Here is a 17864-nt window from a genome sequence, read left to right as displayed (position 1 = left end):
ACCTCCAATGAAATAGTGTTAAAGCTCTTGTGAATATGTTTCCTGATGGAGCTGTTTGGGGTCTGTGCATGATAATCAGTTTGGTGTTAACACTGGGGCTAGCTGCCTGGGGACTTCAGCAGCTTTATGTTCAAGTTTGATGGGTTTTTTTACTGAATGAAATGCTATTTTCTTTAATCATCTGCTCTGTTTATGTACCCTACAAATGTAGGAAAATGACATTGTCATTTTGCCTATTAAATATGCTGTAACTTTTGTTACAATAGTAATTTAATCAATTACCTCTTTTGTTGCATTTTTTATAAAAGTGATTATTATATCAGATATGTGCTATTTTTCATATTATGAACCATGTTTTCTGTTTAAACAAGGGAAGCAATTTGGGCTTCAACATTAGTTGAATTAATACAAGTAATTATAGTTTAAGATTGATTTCTGGGAACAACTTATTTCTTATGCAATAAATAATCCACACTGAGGCCTTCAAGGTCCTGATCCTCTGATTCCTGCATGTGGGCACACTGCTGCACCTACATGGAGCCCGACTGAGTTTCATAGAGTTCTGTGCAAGCACATCAGTGTGCCTGAGCATGTGAATTCTAGAGTCTGGGTCTTAGTTTGTCTTTCCTGAAGTTAACAGGGCGACCTGCATCATATTTACCAATTTTTACTTCAATTACATATCTATCCTGGCAGAAACACTACTAGAAACTACTTTCTAATAGAACAGTGGTTCTCAACCAGGGATACACATACCCCTGGGGGTAGGTGGAGGTCTTCTAGAGGGTACATCAATTCATCTAGATATTTGTCTAGTTTTACAACAAGCTACATAAAAAGCAGTAGCAAAGTCTGTACAAATTAACATTTCATACAGACGACTTGTTTATATTGCTCTGTATACTATACATGGAAATGTAAGTACAATATTGATATTCCAATTGATTTATTTTTAATTATATGGTAAAAATGAGAAAATAAGCAATTTTTCAGTAAGTGTGCTGTGGCACTTTTGTATTTTTATGTCTGATTTTGTAAGCAAGTAGTTTAAGTAAAGTGAAATGTAGAGTACACAAAACAAATCAGACTCCTGAAAGGGGTTCAGTAATCTGGAAAGATTGAGAGCCACTCTAACAGAACATCACTTTTATTGCTGTGATTCAAACTATTTTAAAATAAAATTAACTTGTGAGTGCCAGGAAATTTGAAGCTGTCTATTACAATAGCAGATAGTCTTAGAAACAGTAGTAATCAGAAACTGAGAATGAAAGCATCCCACAAGTCTTCTCTGCACAGTTCACTGTATTCAAAGCACAGAGCTAGCACTTGCATATACTGATCGAAGTCAGAATTGGGACTTGCCCCTGACAAAATATACAAACAATAACCTATAATTAACAAGGTAGAGAAAATTCATAGCCCTTCATTTGTCCACTCTAGGAGATACATTCCTGGATGAAATAAACATGCTGTATCTTTCAGGTGTAAATTCAGAGTATCCAAAAAGTTAACTCTCAATTAACATCTTCAGTCCTTTGTTTTGCATGTTCTGTCCATAAACTGTTGTATGGTAAGATACATTCTTTGCATCACAAGACCAGGATTTCATCGTTGTTCATGTGTTTGTGTTCATGTCCTCTCAGTCCTCTGTCCTGCATCCTTTGCTGCAACTCGTTCCCCAACTTCATGAGAGAAGACTGAAGAGATACAAAGCAGACGTATGTAACTTCAGACCATGCATGCTTGCACTCCCATGCTTGTGTGGTTTCATTACCTCTTTCTGAAAACATCCTATTTAAGTTGTGTTTTTTCAAGGTGCAACATCACATCTGTAAACTCTTTATTTATGTGTGGTTTTATATGCCCTATTTACTGGAAAATACTCATGTGCCTTTGATGTTTAATATTTTAAAAAGAGAACTAAAACAAGATTTGTTTAACAAGTAGTGCCACCAAAAGGAACAATGACAAAAGCCAGATCCTGTATAATGAATCTAGTAGATGTTTTATACAGTTTCTAAAATCTCAGCCAAGTGTTGTGCTATCATATTGCAAATATGGCTTTTCTTTTATAAGACTGAGCTATATCTACTTATTAAAATATATTTATGACTTAAATACTTGTATCATCAAAAATTTTCCTAATAATTACAGACAGAAATACAGTTTAATTTAAGGCACAGGTCAGAAGATTCCCCTTTTTGTAAATTTTTTTGCCCAGAGCCTCAAAAGTCATATTTTTCCGAGCTATAGAAACATGGTCTTTAACAATATACATTCTTCTCTTGCTTTGTGCTTCTATTTTTAATAAGCCTGTTAATAGTGTACTAACTGATCCAAGATAAATAGATAAAAGCAAAATATGACACACAGTCACAGTCTGATTCTCCTCTTGCTTACTTTAGTGTAAACTGTAAGTAATGCCTTTGAATTCAAAGGTGTACACACTAAAGTAAAACAGGTAGAAGTGAGAGGAGACTCAAGCTATGGACATTTTCCCAAAATAAAATTCTTAATTCCATGTCTTAGTTTTGGACTTGAAGCACAATTAATCCATTATATGTTTTACAGACTAAAGTTTTATAGGAATCTAACAGAAATATCAGAGGAATATTTTAAAGTGAATTCTGTTATTTATATGTCACACTCACTTTCAGAGCATGCATGGACGCACACATTTTCCCCCTGCCCCAACTCAAGGCAATGTATTGAAGGGGTTCTTTCATTCAGTTTAATGCCTCCTATCCACAATTTTCTGTTGCTTCCAAGGCTTAGCCCTCTAGCCAGGTCACCTGTTAATCCATTCTCTTTCCAGCATTAACAGAAACATCCAAAGATTAAAAAAACCTCAAAGTCTAGTGGCCTCTAAGCCCGGCCCTTGGACTTTTGGGGTCCAGTCCAGGGACCTTGTTTTAGACAACTATAGACTTTTCCTTCAGGCCCTTTGCCCTCCTTCCTTTGTCCTGTTGTCAGTGTGTTGGTTTTTGGATTTTTAAACCAGGTCTGCTGACTCACCTTGGAGTTGTGGTCCCTCATGGCTTCCTCATGGTTTCTTCTTAGTCAGCTATGGAGGTGCTTCTTCAAAGTCACTTCCAGCCCCTCTGCCAGCAGCTGGAATATTTCAGTCCCTCTGTCTCTCAATTTAAGGCAGTCAATATTTCCCTCCTTCAGGGGCTGGGGTTGTGTTTCAGGCAATCTCTCTGATTCTTGCCTTCTGTCTGTCAGAATTTCCCTCCTTTGGACAGGAGTTCCCCCAATTCTCCTCCTCTGAGCTGGGGCTTAGGCCAGCTGTAGGGCCAGTCAGCGTCTCCTTCAGGTGGACCTTTTCCCCCAATTAACCATTCACTTTGGAGGGTTCAGCAGACCAGCCTTCTCTGCCAATGTCTGTTTTGCTATGATGCAGGAAGTGGTATATATGTTGGTCCCTTTCCTAGAGCTCATCCCAATTGGCTGGGAGAGCGAAGCATCTTGCCCCACCCATTCTGCAAGCCTCATGATCCTGGGCCCTTAAAGAGACAGTAATAGGATTCTTCCTAAACACTACTTATTCCTGGGACCATTTCCTCTCTCCCAAAGCCTTCTCTGTCTTTGTCTATCACACGTCCCAAAATCTTAAAGGGACCACACTACACAACAGGGATGAGCTGACCCCTAGACATCATTGTCCATAAGGGGGCAGATCATCCTTTCAAATATGTAGATGGGTTCTTTCCTGAAAATTACTGGATAATCTCAAATCCTAGTGAAGCCAATTGAGCATGTCAGCACCTTGCTGAATCAGGCCCTTTAATGCTTGAACATCTCTGAACTCTGTATTAATCCTCTGGGAATGTAAAATTATTTTTCTGTTGGGCACATTGTTATACTATTTTTGTTACCAATTTAGGTCCTGGAAACACACTGACTCGTGTGTTTAACTTTAGGCACTGCGGTAGCCCACTGACTGCAGTGGGACTTGTCCCCTTTCTTCATGCACTATTTATACAGCATTTTTCTATGCTGTTCTTGGAAAAATTGTACTATACTACTTTCCTAAGGAAAGCTAATAATTGGTTAAAAACTGTTTTCAAGGTGAAAATTAAAAAAAATATATCCTTTTAATTTTTATTTCACTAAAATTATTCATGATGGAATCGTTTATCAAGATGGAGAGTGTCAGAATTCTTTTAGTATATTTGGACTCCTATCTGATTAAATCCACAGGACCGTAGTTTTGAAGTCTTTGACTCGGATTCTGATCTTACTTAGGCTAGTGTTAGAGTAATTCCACAGCATAAAAGCATTGCAAGTTTGACCAGAATCAGTTCTTATACTCTTCCCCGAATATAAGCAGCTATCTCTTTTACATATTTCACAAGATGTTCAGTTCAAAAAAAGAAATATCTGCCAATGGAGGAGTGGCACCCCTTCTACTAGGTCAGAAAATATCATCAAATGGGACATTTTTGCATAAATACGTACTACAGATAGTTCAAAACAATACTCCAGAGTTCTGAATCTAGTGGGTTTAGATTTGAGTTCACACCTGAAGCTTATCTATAATGGGCTAAAAACTCTACAAATGGGCTAAATACTGATTCCCCAACACAATGAAACTCAAGGGTTTAACTGAGATCTCGTTTTCAAACCCCTGCATTCCAGGGTGTTTGGACCTGGGATTTTGATTTGTCCCAGTATAGAGAAATGAGACCTAAGTTTCATCTGATACCTGTTTTACTTTAACTTTTGTTGAGCCATTCCTTATTTAAATTGATGTGAAAGATGAATCAGGTACATGAAGGTCAGATTCAGGGTCTGATTACTATAGCTGCTCAGTGCAGTGGTACACTGAACCTCTAAAGCAGTGGCTCTCAACCTATTTACCATTGTGGGCTGCATATGCAGCTCTCTGTGTTATGTGGGCCACATCCACACAATATATGTATTATCTGTATGACCCTGAGGATATCACATGGGCTGCAGCTGTATGCTGATTGGACTGCAAGTGAGCTGCAAGTTGAGAACCACTGATCTAAAGTAATAATAGCATGCCTGGTGTATCATAACTTTGATAAGAATATCAAATATCACAAAGTTCAATAACATCATGAGAGTTGCAACATTGGCATAGTTGTCACTTTCCCTTGAAGTTTAATATGATTCAAAAATTGGAGGCCTTATCAAAGTAGGACAGACTCCACTGGGAACAATCAATTGCATCCTGGAGGGCACATTCCTCTTTAGAGTATTAGATCTTTGGAGAGACAATGTCTTTCATCCAGGGGGAACTTAAAAAAAATCTTTGATTAACTTGTTCTGGCTAGCTTGCGACTTACTAATGAGACAGCTCTGTTCTCAGCATCTGATGTAATTCTGCATGAGAGATTTGAAAATGAGGAGGAAGTGATTGAGGAACAGTGAGCTTAAAAACAATTTTTTTTTTCTTTTCAAAGAAACATCTCAAAGTATCTTACTGCAGTCAAAACACACATAGAAATATTAAGCATGTGTGCCTTACATTTTGGGTGAAATATGCTATTCATTTATATCCGTTCATTCTTTATACCGAATGATCCATGAACATTTCTGTTTCTCTTTATAAACCTGTCTGTTTGTGGATCATTCATTTCACTTTTTGCATAGTTTTGCTACTCAAATATGTCATGACAAAGAATTCAGACAACAGGGGACACACGCTAACCGTTCTGAAATGGCTGCTCTCTTAATAAAATGTTTGTATTGATATCCTTGTCCCTTTGATATTTTGGATCTGAGAACATCAGCTCTATTTGGTTTTCTCCCAAGAAATCTAGAGAGGATACAGTGAAGATGTACAAAAACTACTTTAATAGTGAGCTGCTTCTAGCAAGAAAAAGATAAAAACAACTTGTATGATATCCTTCTAATGCAGTGATCTTTTAAAGTATATGGAAGGCTCTCAGTGGGGTGAACCATTTTTATGAAGCAGGGAAGAGAAAGCTATCAATATGTAAGAAATCACCTAATCTAAGAAAATTCTGATAATTTTAAATGTCTTCATCAGTTGTTTGGAAACTAAGTACAAAGGAAAAGTTTTGCACAGAAAAGTAAAAAATGCTGTAAAATCATCATCGACTGATGAGAGGAGCAGAAAAATGGAGTAAACAAACATAATATATCTCAGATGGCATAATGGAATCTGGTCTAACAACTAGAACCAAAACAGGAATTAATATTAGGCAATAAAGTTAGATTTAAAAAATGTAACAAGAAATAACTTAGTCTGTACTTCCTAGAAAACTGCAGAAAATTTCAGATTTTGTAAAATTCCCCAACTTCTTCAGAATGCTATAAAAGTATCTTATAATGCTAACTCAGCTATACAAAACTCCATCCTTTCCCTAATAGATCTTCATGAATTGAAAAGATGGTTGCATTTCTTTTCATGGCAGGACTACATTATTAACATATTTTAAAGCAGTGAACTATGTTGTATATATCTTTCAACAGTGCTGTACTTGATCTTGCTCAGTAACTATTTCCTGGGAATTATAGCTACAGCTCTGTAAATCTCAGATTGTGCCTACTCTAGGTTTTCTGTAGCAGAGGACTTTAAGATTTTAAAGCTCTATCTATAGTTATTGTCTAACTATCATATTCAGACACTAAGAGAAGGAGCTTTTTGAAGGTCACATCCTTGGGAAAAGATGGTCAGTCTTGGGGCTTGATTCTCCTCTTATACTACTTAATATTGGCTTAAGTAAGTGTTACATTAACAGACCATTGCTCCTTTTCATAGTGAATTCAGATGTCCTTTTCTAACTTGGTCTCCATTATGTTACTATCTCTTATCACTTGCCATGCATTTTTCTGGAACAGACATTATACATAAGGCAGAAAATGAAAAGTAAGACCTCATTGAATTATTTTTTATTTATTGGTAATGGGATGGAGCCAGGCTTATGAGTGACATTGCCTAGTGGTTAGGCCATTGGGTCTTCAGTTTTTCCCTCTGTCTCTAATGCCTCCTGTCAGCAGCTTTTCCAGTACTAGGATAGTCTGCCTGTTGGTAGGTGGTGACTCGGCCCTCCAGCTGGGTCACCAATTTAGCTCAGCCCTTCTTTTGGGGGTAGCACTGTCCAATGAACTGTAGAGGGTCCTGCATCCTTATGACAGGCAAGGACCCTCAGCCTATCTCTTGGCAACTGTAGGTGGCTTATTCTTGCCACCAAGCATTCAGCATCTCTATCTTCTCTTTACTCCTGGGATGGGTGGAAATAAGGCTTATGTCCCTATATGGCAAGAATGTTTGGTAGGGGAGCCTGGGCCCTTCCAGTCCACTGGGCTCTGACCAAGAGTCCGATGAGAGGCAAACAACGTCAGACACCAGGGCATGCATCAAGACTGCCTCACTGGGCCATTTCCTATCATCCCGTCTCTCAAAGTCCAGCTTAAGATAGCAAAGTAAAAAAACAGAGTAACTGAACCTTCAGCCTGGCTGGGCTCAGCTGGTAGTCTCTCTCTTCTAAGCAGAGACTTTTGTGGCAGCATTGGTTAGGAGTTCTCACGATAGATCTGTCCTGTTCCCCCATCTGAATTGTTTGGCTCCCTTTTAAGCTCCTTCTTCCAGCTGGAGTATTCAGGAGGCCCAGAACTGCTCCTTACCTCCCTAGTGTGAGGTTTATATACCCTATCACAGGTAATATCGTGCTTCCGAATATTAGAATGTGCAACTGCCTCAAAAGCAAGTGTTTTACTACAACACTTAAAGAGACTTGACACTCCAGCATATTAGCTCTGAGTAATAGTGCTATTAGCAAATATTTCCAATGGCCAGAGATGGGACAGTAGATGGTAAGAACTTTGAGTTACTACAGAGAATTCTTTCCTAGGTGTCTGGCTAGTGGGTCTCACCCACCTGTTCAGAGTCTAACTGATCACCATATTTTTGGGTTGGGAAGGAATTTTGACAGACTGGCAGAGACCCTAGGTGTTTTTCGCCTTCCTCTGAGGCATGGGGAATGGGTCTCTTGCTTGTTTGAAGTAGAGCAAATGGTGGATTCTCTGTAACATGAAGTCTTTAAATCAAGAGTTGAGGACTTCAGTAACTTAGTCACAGCTTATGGGCCTACTGCAGAGGGTGGATGAGGTTCTGTGGTCTGCGATTGTTCAGGAAATCAGACTAGATGACCATGATGGTATCTTCTGGACTTAGTCTATGAGATTCTTTCTTTATATATGCTCTGCTCTGTAGTAATGTTAACTTCTCGGTGCTCACTGGAAAAGGTTCTGCCTCCAATGGGCATTTTGGAATATGGAGCAATTCCAATCCTGCCAATTTCAATTCAGAATCCAGAACAACAGAATCCAGAACTGGAAACCTTGTGTAGCCAAGTTGTATTTACAGCACAGTACATTTTCTTAAATGGAAATGCTGTATTTTAAGGCAGAGGTTCTCAAACGGGGGCTGCCCCCTGGGCATGGAATGTATTCTGGGGGGCGGGACATGAGAAGGCAGAGTGGAGAGCAATGGCTGCTGGCCAGGTGACCAGCACTGAAGGCAGCAATACTGCCAGCAGCAGCGCAGAAGTGTGGCATGGTATGGTATTGCCACCCTTACTTCTGCGCTGCTGCTGGCAGCGGCACTGCCTTGAGAGCTGGGTGGCTGGAGAGCAACATATCCTCACACGAGAAAGGAGGTGTTAGAGAGTTTATCCAGCTTACTCATTTTGCTGTCTGGAACACTACATAAGCTCTCAGTTCACTGGGAGCTTCTGATCAGATCTCCACTTATTACAATCTATGTATGTTGCTACCATTTCTAAGAAAGAATCAAAGAGGACCATAGACACTAGATATTTGTAGGAAAAAAGACTAAGAATATGGTCATAAAGGAAAGAAAAACCAGAAAGTGCCACCATCAAAATAGCTTCAGAAAAGGACGTCTAAGACTAGAGTAATATTAAATATCAGCACAGCTTTTCTGTTGAGGGAAGATAGAACTGTAGCATTTCATGTTACCTTTTAATTATATTATTATAGTATAGTTATACTACACCCATCTTTTGAGACCTTTGCAACAGTACTATTTTAAATGAAAAAGGAACTTCTAGTCTACATGGATTAATTAATGCTCAACAGACAAGTGAACTGTTTTTGAAATCACAACCACACAGTGTGTATTGCTCGGTATGGACAAGCCCTTAAAAGTATGATTTTAAACTTATTTAGCTAAAGTAGTGCAAAACCCTGTTTGTGCACTCTTGTTTTGGTTTAAGAGGGCATTATTTTACTTTGGCTTAAGTCAATTTGAAACAGGTTTAAACTACACCAAAATAAGCCACTCAAACTGGAAAAAAAATGTGTGCACACAAGTTTGCCACAGTTAAATGAAATTGGGTTATAACTTATTGAAGTTAAATTAGTGCAACTTCTGTTTGTAGACAAGGCCTCTGTGTGATGAATCTGTACTTGTAGGTAAACAATAACTTCCACAAGCAATATCCCATTCCATGTTGAAGGATTATACAGTTATTTGGATCTCTGTAATAGACATGCTATGAAATTATTATGTAAATTACAGCCCTAAGGAGTAATAGAATGGTATGCTGTTAGGGAAGATGATGTAGCAACAGCACTGTCTATAGGAAGTTTTATGAAAAAGCTCAGGGAAATCATGACACTGTTCATACCATCTTGGGGAAGTCTAGTGATGCTGAGGCATACTTCTGAGTCCTATTTCTGCCTTGTCCCTCAATATTCACTTAGCACAATTGTTCTATTCAAGGACGCTCATTAATATTAAAGAAAAAAAGATTTCCCATAGAGGATACTACTTTTTAAGAAATTATCCTCTCTTAGGCAGGCAGGAAACACAAACATTTGAAAGGACCTTTTTTGCAATATACACCTGAAGAACACTGGACAACCCAGACAACTTCTGAACAAGGACCATATAATAAAAAGATGTGTCCAACAGCAGGTTCCAGGTGTCAAGTGACAATGAAGTGTTGCTTGGAATTATTGTATTCATGATCAGGAGTCAGAGTTGTTGGAGAACGTCATATAGGATGGGCCTGTTTGCTGCATTTCTCTGTTGTGCACTGATGCCTTGGGATACCTACTTTGGATAGATGTATCTGATTAACTACAATCAGCTGAAGAAAAAAAACCCAGCCATGCTGTTGAATGTCCATACATCTGCGATTCAATGAACATTGATTTTAAATGGGAGCTGCCAAGCAGAACTCCTGAAAAATTCTATAGTGAACCACTCACTCCATATATCTAGGCTGAGAACCGATCCATTCATGTGGGCTGCACTATGTGGTAATGTACACATCATTTTAACAACTGTATAATCATTTTTTGTTAATTATTTTATCATTCTTGTTTTATCAGTTGACTGAAAGTTACGGTTATACTTATTGCCATTTGATAGTATGTATATGCAGAGTAATAAAAAGTATCACCTCCTCCTGAGAACTTAGTGCTTTTGCTCTAAATACTGCAAGCTTATTTACACTGTTAAGTTCTGTGATGACACTTCCATTCATTGGCCCACATATTTTTGTGAAACAATGCAAATAATTACTCACCCAAGAACTAGAATTTTTTGTGTTAAATGCCCAATCTATTACTATTGTGGAAGGAAAATACCAGGTGAAATCCAAGCCCTGTTGAGTAAATGGGAGTTTTGCCATTGACTTAAATAGGGCCAGGATTTCCTCCACTGTATTTATCCCATTGCATCTTTTTCCCCACTTGCTAGCAATTTATACACTGCTTCTCCTTTTAAAGCATGCACCTCTCAAACAAGATCGAGGAGGGAAACAGAGGTAGCTTGATACTGGTGTCTATTGTATTTCTATGTATTTGATTATTTTACAGCTTTCCGTCTTTCAGTATTTCCTTCTTCTTTCCTCCAAATATAGTGTCACATGCTTCCCTATAGTACATCTCACGTAATATATATAAGCAATCCAGAGAAATCACTTCTTTTAGTCTTTTTAAATTAGTCTTAACTAATATAGTTAGTATAGATATATGTAATTCTAGAAAGATGCATATGATGTAAAGAAAATCATATAGGCAATCCCTATAAGTCGAAGCATAATTCGTCCATGGTGATATGGTGTCCCCTGTGACCGTCAAAACATGGTTCTAGAATGCTTTACAAGACTTGAAATTTATGTACAATTTCCTTCCTTTGAGAGGTTCCTAGGATTTAGGGAGTCCTATGCTTGGAGATGCCTGGGGCCACCCTGATCAAAGGTGTCCTCGTAGTGCTGTTATAGACTATTCAGAGCTAACGAAACATGGTTTTCTATTGGAGAGTTCTGGCTATGATTGTAATCTCAGTGATACCCTGATGAAGAGACAGTTAATGAGGAGATGCCAGTGGTTGAGAGACTTCATGATACATGGATGAATCTAGATCTAAGGGTGTAATGGGAAGCATAAGATTTGAACCATTTTGTCAGTGAACTGATTGGATTAATGTTTGCACAAAAAACCTTAGTAAAATATCTGCTTTCAACATGGACTTTGTTAATATTGGGCTCAGTCCTATTGCCATAGCCAGGTCATAGGCAGCCAGATCTAGTGGTCAGAGCAGGAATTCACAGTTATAAGACAGGAATCAAGAGTCAGCTAGGTCAGGATCTCAGAAGATCAGACTCAGGAGTTGGGAGTCAGTCAGGCTGGGTCAGGATGCCAAGGTGTCAGAGGCAGGAGACAACTGGAGGTCAGGAACCACAAGTCAGATGCCAGGAGTTAAGCCATGTTGGGATGCCAGGAAATTAAGCCAGGGGAGCTGAAGCCCTGTTGTTAGGACAGCTTCCTGTTCCTGCTGCTGGCTTAAGAAGGGCCAGTTGGCCAATCAGCTATTCTAGGGCTCTGCCAATAGGACCTCAGGAGCAGAGCCTCAAACTGTCTGATTTTCGTAGTCCAAGGTAAGCAGATGTCAGTAGGCTACCAGGTGGAGGGTTGGAGCAGTGCCATTCACATTTATCCTGTGGACCTGGGTTTGTGACCAAGGGTCATGACACTTACAAGTTCTCTATACATGGATTTTCATGGAAGCCAAAGGGAATTCCATGCCTGGAGGGTTTTCAGGACTGGTCCTTTTATGACAAAATTTAATTTGTTTATTCATCAATCTTTCTTACTATATAGTTGATTAGAACATGGGTTCTTAACTTGTGGGTCACGAACAGGTTCAGAGGTCACAACAACACTCCTTTTCTTTGCAGCTAAAAGGGGGGCAGAGGGGAGTCCCAAAGCCCATGTATTTTGAGAGTTCTCAGGCTGTCCCCAAGCACGGTCACAAATACGAGTGACGCGCCTTGGAAAGTCAAAGCCAAATTCTGCTCACTATGTTGGTGTATTTCTAGAACAACTGACTTAACTGAGTCAAAACTGGAAACAAAATTTGGCCCTCAAGTGTTAACAGGCTATTCCTTGTCAACATTATTTCTGAAGATGAGCTCTCTTGAATTGTTTAAAGGAAGAAGTATACATAAATCATGCCTTTTAGGGGACCAGATGATATAGTGGTATTGTATAATGCTTTTATTATGTAAACAGACATCCTTGTATATGTATTAGAGGGAAATGGCTAGAGACCCTCTCCCTCCATCTCATTGTTGAAATGAAATTAATACAAAGTGTAAAATTTTATTTTTTCTGTGGTGAGTTCTGGGTATTTGGACAATTTTATTTATCAATTGGGTATTCAAGTTTGTGTGATTTTTAAATGCATTGTTGTTTCAGGAGGAACTTCAAGGACCTGGAGGGATTCAAAGCAGGGGCTACTTTTTGTTCAGGGTATGATTGGTTTTCTCTTTTTTCAAACTGATTGTTAGACTGCAAAAATTACAGTACTCAACATCAATGAGAGCCAAGGGACCTTGTGCCATTGCAACACTCATTATAGTTAAGGACCTATCTGCATTACCATTACCAAGCACCTCTAAAAATGCTTAGCATTTGCAACTTCTTTAAACTGTAACAGTGTTGGCCACCTCTTGCAGGTGCCTCCTTTCTGGTCAGATGTGAGCTGCTTCTTTCTTTGGTCTTATAATGGGGTGGCACCTCCTCTTTCAGGTGCCCCTCCCCTGCCAGCTGATGGTTTTCTCAGCACATCTTCAGTGACTGAGCCCTCCAGCCAAGCCACATGCACTGTTCCTCCTTCCAGGGTATGCAGTCCCTAGTTCTTTTCACAGCCCTGGTATGGAGCCATAGCACTAACACTTCCTTCTTGGAGGCACTGCCTTTTTCAACAACCCAACAGGGGGCTATATCAATACCCTCTGTTGGTGTCCTTTCAGCAGTCCTCCTTGGGGTCAGTCTGCAACCAGACCAGCATACTTTTACCTGGTCTGTCTAGGTTCTGGGCTCAGACCCCTGGGCTCAACCTGCCCACATTGACCTCCATGGTCCTGCTGCTCTTCTAACCAGCCAAGCACCGAGTCTTTGGCAGCCTTCCCTGGGCTCAGTTCTGCCTCCAATGAGCTGTCTGCTGTCCGCAATCCTGCTGAATTGCCTGCCTGGCACCACATCCCTTCTCTTTGAGCTCCACACAGCAACTGAATGTTCTGCCTCTGCTGCTTTTATATGGCCCTTCTGGTTCCTGATTGGTCATTCCAGCAGCCCTTCTGATTGGCTGCTTCCTTGCAGCCACTCTAGGCTGCCTAGAGGACTTCTCTGCTCTTTTCTGGAGTGGGATGAGGCAGGACCATGAGGCCTCCAGCAGTGGGCCTCCAGATCTAGTCTACCACGTCCTATGAACTCTATAGGTAAATTCTACAGGGCAAGGAATATGTGTTTGTAGAGTGACTAGCACAACAGGGCCTGACTGGAGTCTTTGGGTGCTACTGCAATATAAATATTAAATAAAAATTAATAGATGTTATCAATGCTGAGCACTTTTCATGTTCAGATAATAATTGCACTGTAAATATTTACCCTTGACAGAAGTGTGTGTCAATGTATTCACATGGGAACATGTTCTACACACCAATTGAAAAATGTTTTAAATTTACTAAATGAATATTCTGAGATTGTGTCTAAAACTACAATTTTCTAAAACTTTTCCACCGAAAATACAGTAAGATGTTTTTGGCATATTACTGTAGTGTGTACTGGATGGACATGTTCCCATGCTGTTTCTTAATAAACCATCAATTATAATGTATATAATCCTTGAACTAATAAGGATTTAGAGCACATACAGACAGACATAAGTTATCCTCATCTACCTGGTAAATAAAAGCTGTGTTCAAAATAGTATTGCTACATATTACATACAATACTTGCAGTGCAATGATAAATATACCAGTAGTTTATATGCAACAAGATACACAGTGGGTCTGGTTTTCCACTTTGCTTATATTTTGTCTTGTTGTTTGCACTTCAACAAAGTGGGTGTAAAAATTACCTCATCAGAATATACAAAGTCCATCTTTAACTTAATCTGTTAAAGCTTGTTTGCTATTTCTTAGCATAGTGGATTAAGTTAAGGATGACAAGTCACATTTAATGTTGACTTTCCTGGCTTTTGTTGGGTAAAGTCTTCGCATTTTTTTTTTAAATGCGAAGCTGGCTGGCAAACAGCATACATGTTTTTTATATTACGTTTCTCTAGAATGAAACTTGACGTTAGAGAGTTATGATTAACAGAAAGAGACAAATCAAATTCATGTCCCTTTCCATTTGTAGAGGATCTCAAGTGCTTCATAGGTCCAGAACTGTGCCTGTAACACATGAGGAGAAAGGTCTGGTAGGCTCTCTAATAGGTAAAACCCAGATCATTCAAGCTTTTAAAGGTCAAAAACAACACCTTACAGTTAACCCAGAGATCAGTCGCTGATCAGAGAACACAGGTGTAAAGTACTATATGTTATGGTCTGTGTATTCTGCATAGGCAGCACTAGACAAATGGCAAAGGTTTAGTCCCATTTGCAGTGCATTGCAATAATCTAGCCAGGAAATAACAAAGGTCTGGAATACCATGGTGAAAGCTGTGTTCAGCCCATGTGCAAGAATGGAAAGAGGAGCTGTGGCTTCTTGTGACCTCTTCTCCTCCCTCTTGCACACTTAAACAGGGATGGTTACAGTCTGGCCCTCCATTTTTAACCATTGTAAATTTGCTGTATACCAGTTTTCAAAAGTGGAAAAGCATAGACCTAAGTGAGCACTGTTGGTCTATCTTTAATGATGATCATCTTGACTTTAACTGAGAAATTATCCTGTAAAAGGTGTGGTATAACTCAAAGGATTTTCAAAATGCAGTAGATACAGGATTACTATGGGAGCTTCTTTAAACACTGGACAGTTTTACAGTGTTCATTACTTATAAAATATTTGTTGTTTTCCAGCCACGCAATGGAAGGAGATCAGCAGGTTTCCGCTGAAAAGGTATTTATGTCATATTTTTAATCAAGATCCACATCCAAAGCCTGCTCCCTTTATACAAATAGACCAAGGTCCATATCTTCAAAAATATCCAATCCGATATCTAATTTGGGGTGCCACCACTTCAGGGTAGCCAACTTGAGTCCCTATGGCCTGATTCTCAGAGGTGCTAAGCACCCACATCTCAAATTGAAGTCAACGGGAGCTTCAGATGCTTAGTATCTCTAAGGCTATGTCTGCACTTGGAGCTCCAGGTATGATTACTAGCTCAAGCAGACATACTTGGTGCTAGCTGTCTTCAGGCTAGCGCACAAAAAATAGGGTAGCTATGGTAGTATGAGCAGTGACTGGCAAAGACTGACTGCCTTGAGTATAAACCCACTTGGACCCGAGGGTACATACTTGGGGTGACTAGCCTGTGCTGCCACAGCTATGCCGCTATCTTTAGTGCACTAGCTTGATGAGAGCTAGTGCTTAGTATGTCTATTTGAGCTGGGAATTCCATCCTCAGATCCAAGTATATGTAGCCTAAGAATCAGGCCACAGGCATCTCACCTAAAAATTTGAGGCATCCAGAATCGGTGGGCAGTTTGGAAGTTACTACTTACTGGTGATAATATACGAACCAGAAAGAATCCATCTTAACCTAGAACTTGATGTTTATAGAGCTGGTGTCAGTGACAGTTTGAAAAAAATCTTTTACATTTGTAATCTGTGAAAATTTCATCCAGAAATCATTAAAGAAGAATGAACAGGAAATCCCACAGTGACTTTTTTATAATTATTTTTCTGAGTAGAACTTCATTACAAATCCCATTAGTTTCAAGGAGAGTTGCATGTGTATACTGAGAAGAGAACAGACCTTTGCCTAAATCCAGAGATCTTTACATAGACAAAAATCACATTAAAACCAAGTAAGGACTTCAAGATTGGACCCAAATGAGTTAGCTAATTGAAAAACTTTGGAGAGGTACATGAAAGATTTCCTTTATCAACTCTGTGATTCAGTGTTCGAGTATCTTTTTATTCCCTTTGTTGTATTTTAGATATGTAGAATCACATCATGTAACTATATTAACAACTATTGTTTTATTTTTTCAGGATTTGTATTCCTTACCTAGAACTAATGCTTTGGGAATGCAGGATACATGGACGTAGTGTTTTGCTCACAAAATTATTCCTTACCACTTGTACAATTCTTAAAAAATAACTAGAATGTAAATGTTCCTAAATTAGATTTTGTTAAAATTGCAAATGTTTCTTTAATTTCTTGAATATATTAAAAGCATCTTAAAATTATGCAATTGATTCCCAGTGTTATAATGTATACAATTGTGTGTAATAAAAATGTAAACAAAATTAGAGTAAGATCCTTGCATGCAAAAAACAATTTCCCTAGCAGTTTTGCTATACACATTTATTTTTTATTATAAATAAAGGCACTCAGAGTTGTTTTAAATGAGTATTTTAATGAGGAATTTTCTATTTTTACATAATGCATTTTGAGTGTAGGCGTTTTTAATATTGTTTGAAATAACAGCTTAAAGTTTACATATATAAAATATGCTGTAGTTAATTAATTCCTATGGAGATTCACAGTCAAATAGGCTTATCTTTGTACACTAGAGCACTGATTCTGCTCTTATACCTCTGTAAACAAAGAGTAACTCCATTTAAATCAAGGGATGTACATCCTTGTAAAACACGAAAGAGGAAAATCGGTCCCTATACACACATGCATACACACACACAGACACACATAAAAGCAAACCAAAATTTCCACATATGTTGATTTTCTAACATAGTGCATGAAATCTCATTCTCTCAATATGATTTTTGCTGCAATGCCATTGTGTATAAAATTGCATTATTACAAAACAGTATCTGAAGAGCCATCAGAATAGTATGCAGTTGGAAAGAATGCAAATATTTCAGTATTTCCTAGAAGAGCAGAGCTGGCCTCCCAGTCTTCAAAGATTGAAGGCACATGTCTCAGGGTTTGTTTTCATTAACAAATTAAGTTGCCTCAGGCCATGATTTTGAGTTGTGGTTGTGGTAATTAACATAATATTAAACACAACTTAGCACTCAAAGTAGACAGGTATTGTTGTGTTTAACATTGTGTCTGCTGATCATCGTTAGAGTTCTTCCGCGGGTTAACCACTACCTGCTGACACAATAATAAATCCAACAGTCCCTGTCTACACTGAGTATTGGTTTGTGTTTAACTTTGGGCTATAATAGATCATGAGATAACAATTCACCCTGAGAAAAGGCCAGCACATTGCTGAGCAGCCCAGGAAGGAGATGTGATTTTGCTAACGTTCTCATGGCCTCACCACTGCTTTCAGAAGGAAGTAAACTATCCTGTGTCTATATGTGGTGCAGCATACATCTACCCAGTGCACCAGTACTGCTACACTACCCACCGGCCTGCATGAGACACGTAGCAGCTCTGTAGAGCCTGTTTACCCTCCTGCATTTTGCTA

At 38.9% G+C, this 17864-nt stretch overlaps 1 protein-coding gene across 4 annotated transcripts in view; it reads left to right on the top strand.

Moving 5' to 3' along the window:
• Window positions 1-16674, top strand: part of NMU (neuromedin U) — a 29314-nt gene extending 12640 nt beyond the window's left edge. For 3 of the 4 annotated variants that reach the window (XM_067530538.1, XM_067530537.1, XM_067530536.1), the window contains 4 exons: window positions 1644-1718; window positions 12733-12786; window positions 15339-15378; window positions 16477-16674. In XM_067530538.1, coding sequence (XP_067386639.1) covers window positions 1644-1718; window positions 12733-12786; window positions 15339-15374 — 165 coding nt within the window. In that variant the 3' untranslated portion in view covers window positions 15375-15378; window positions 16477-16674. The remainder of the gene's footprint in view (window positions 1-1643; window positions 1719-12732; window positions 12787-15338; window positions 15379-16476) is intronic. The other variant, XM_067530539.1, reaches the window with a different exon arrangement.
• The last annotated feature ends 1190 nt before the right edge of the window (window positions 16675-17864 follow it).

Source organism: Emydura macquarii, unplaced genomic scaffold (assembly GCF_026122565.2).
Source record: "Emydura macquarii macquarii isolate MOO-44397 ecotype Brisbane River unplaced genomic scaffold, CSIRO-AGI_Emac_v2 contig_3108, whole genome shotgun sequence".
Taxonomy (NCBI): Eukaryota; Metazoa; Chordata; order Testudines; family Chelidae; genus Emydura; species Emydura macquarii.
This window is presented reverse-complemented; position numbering and strand designations above follow the sequence as displayed.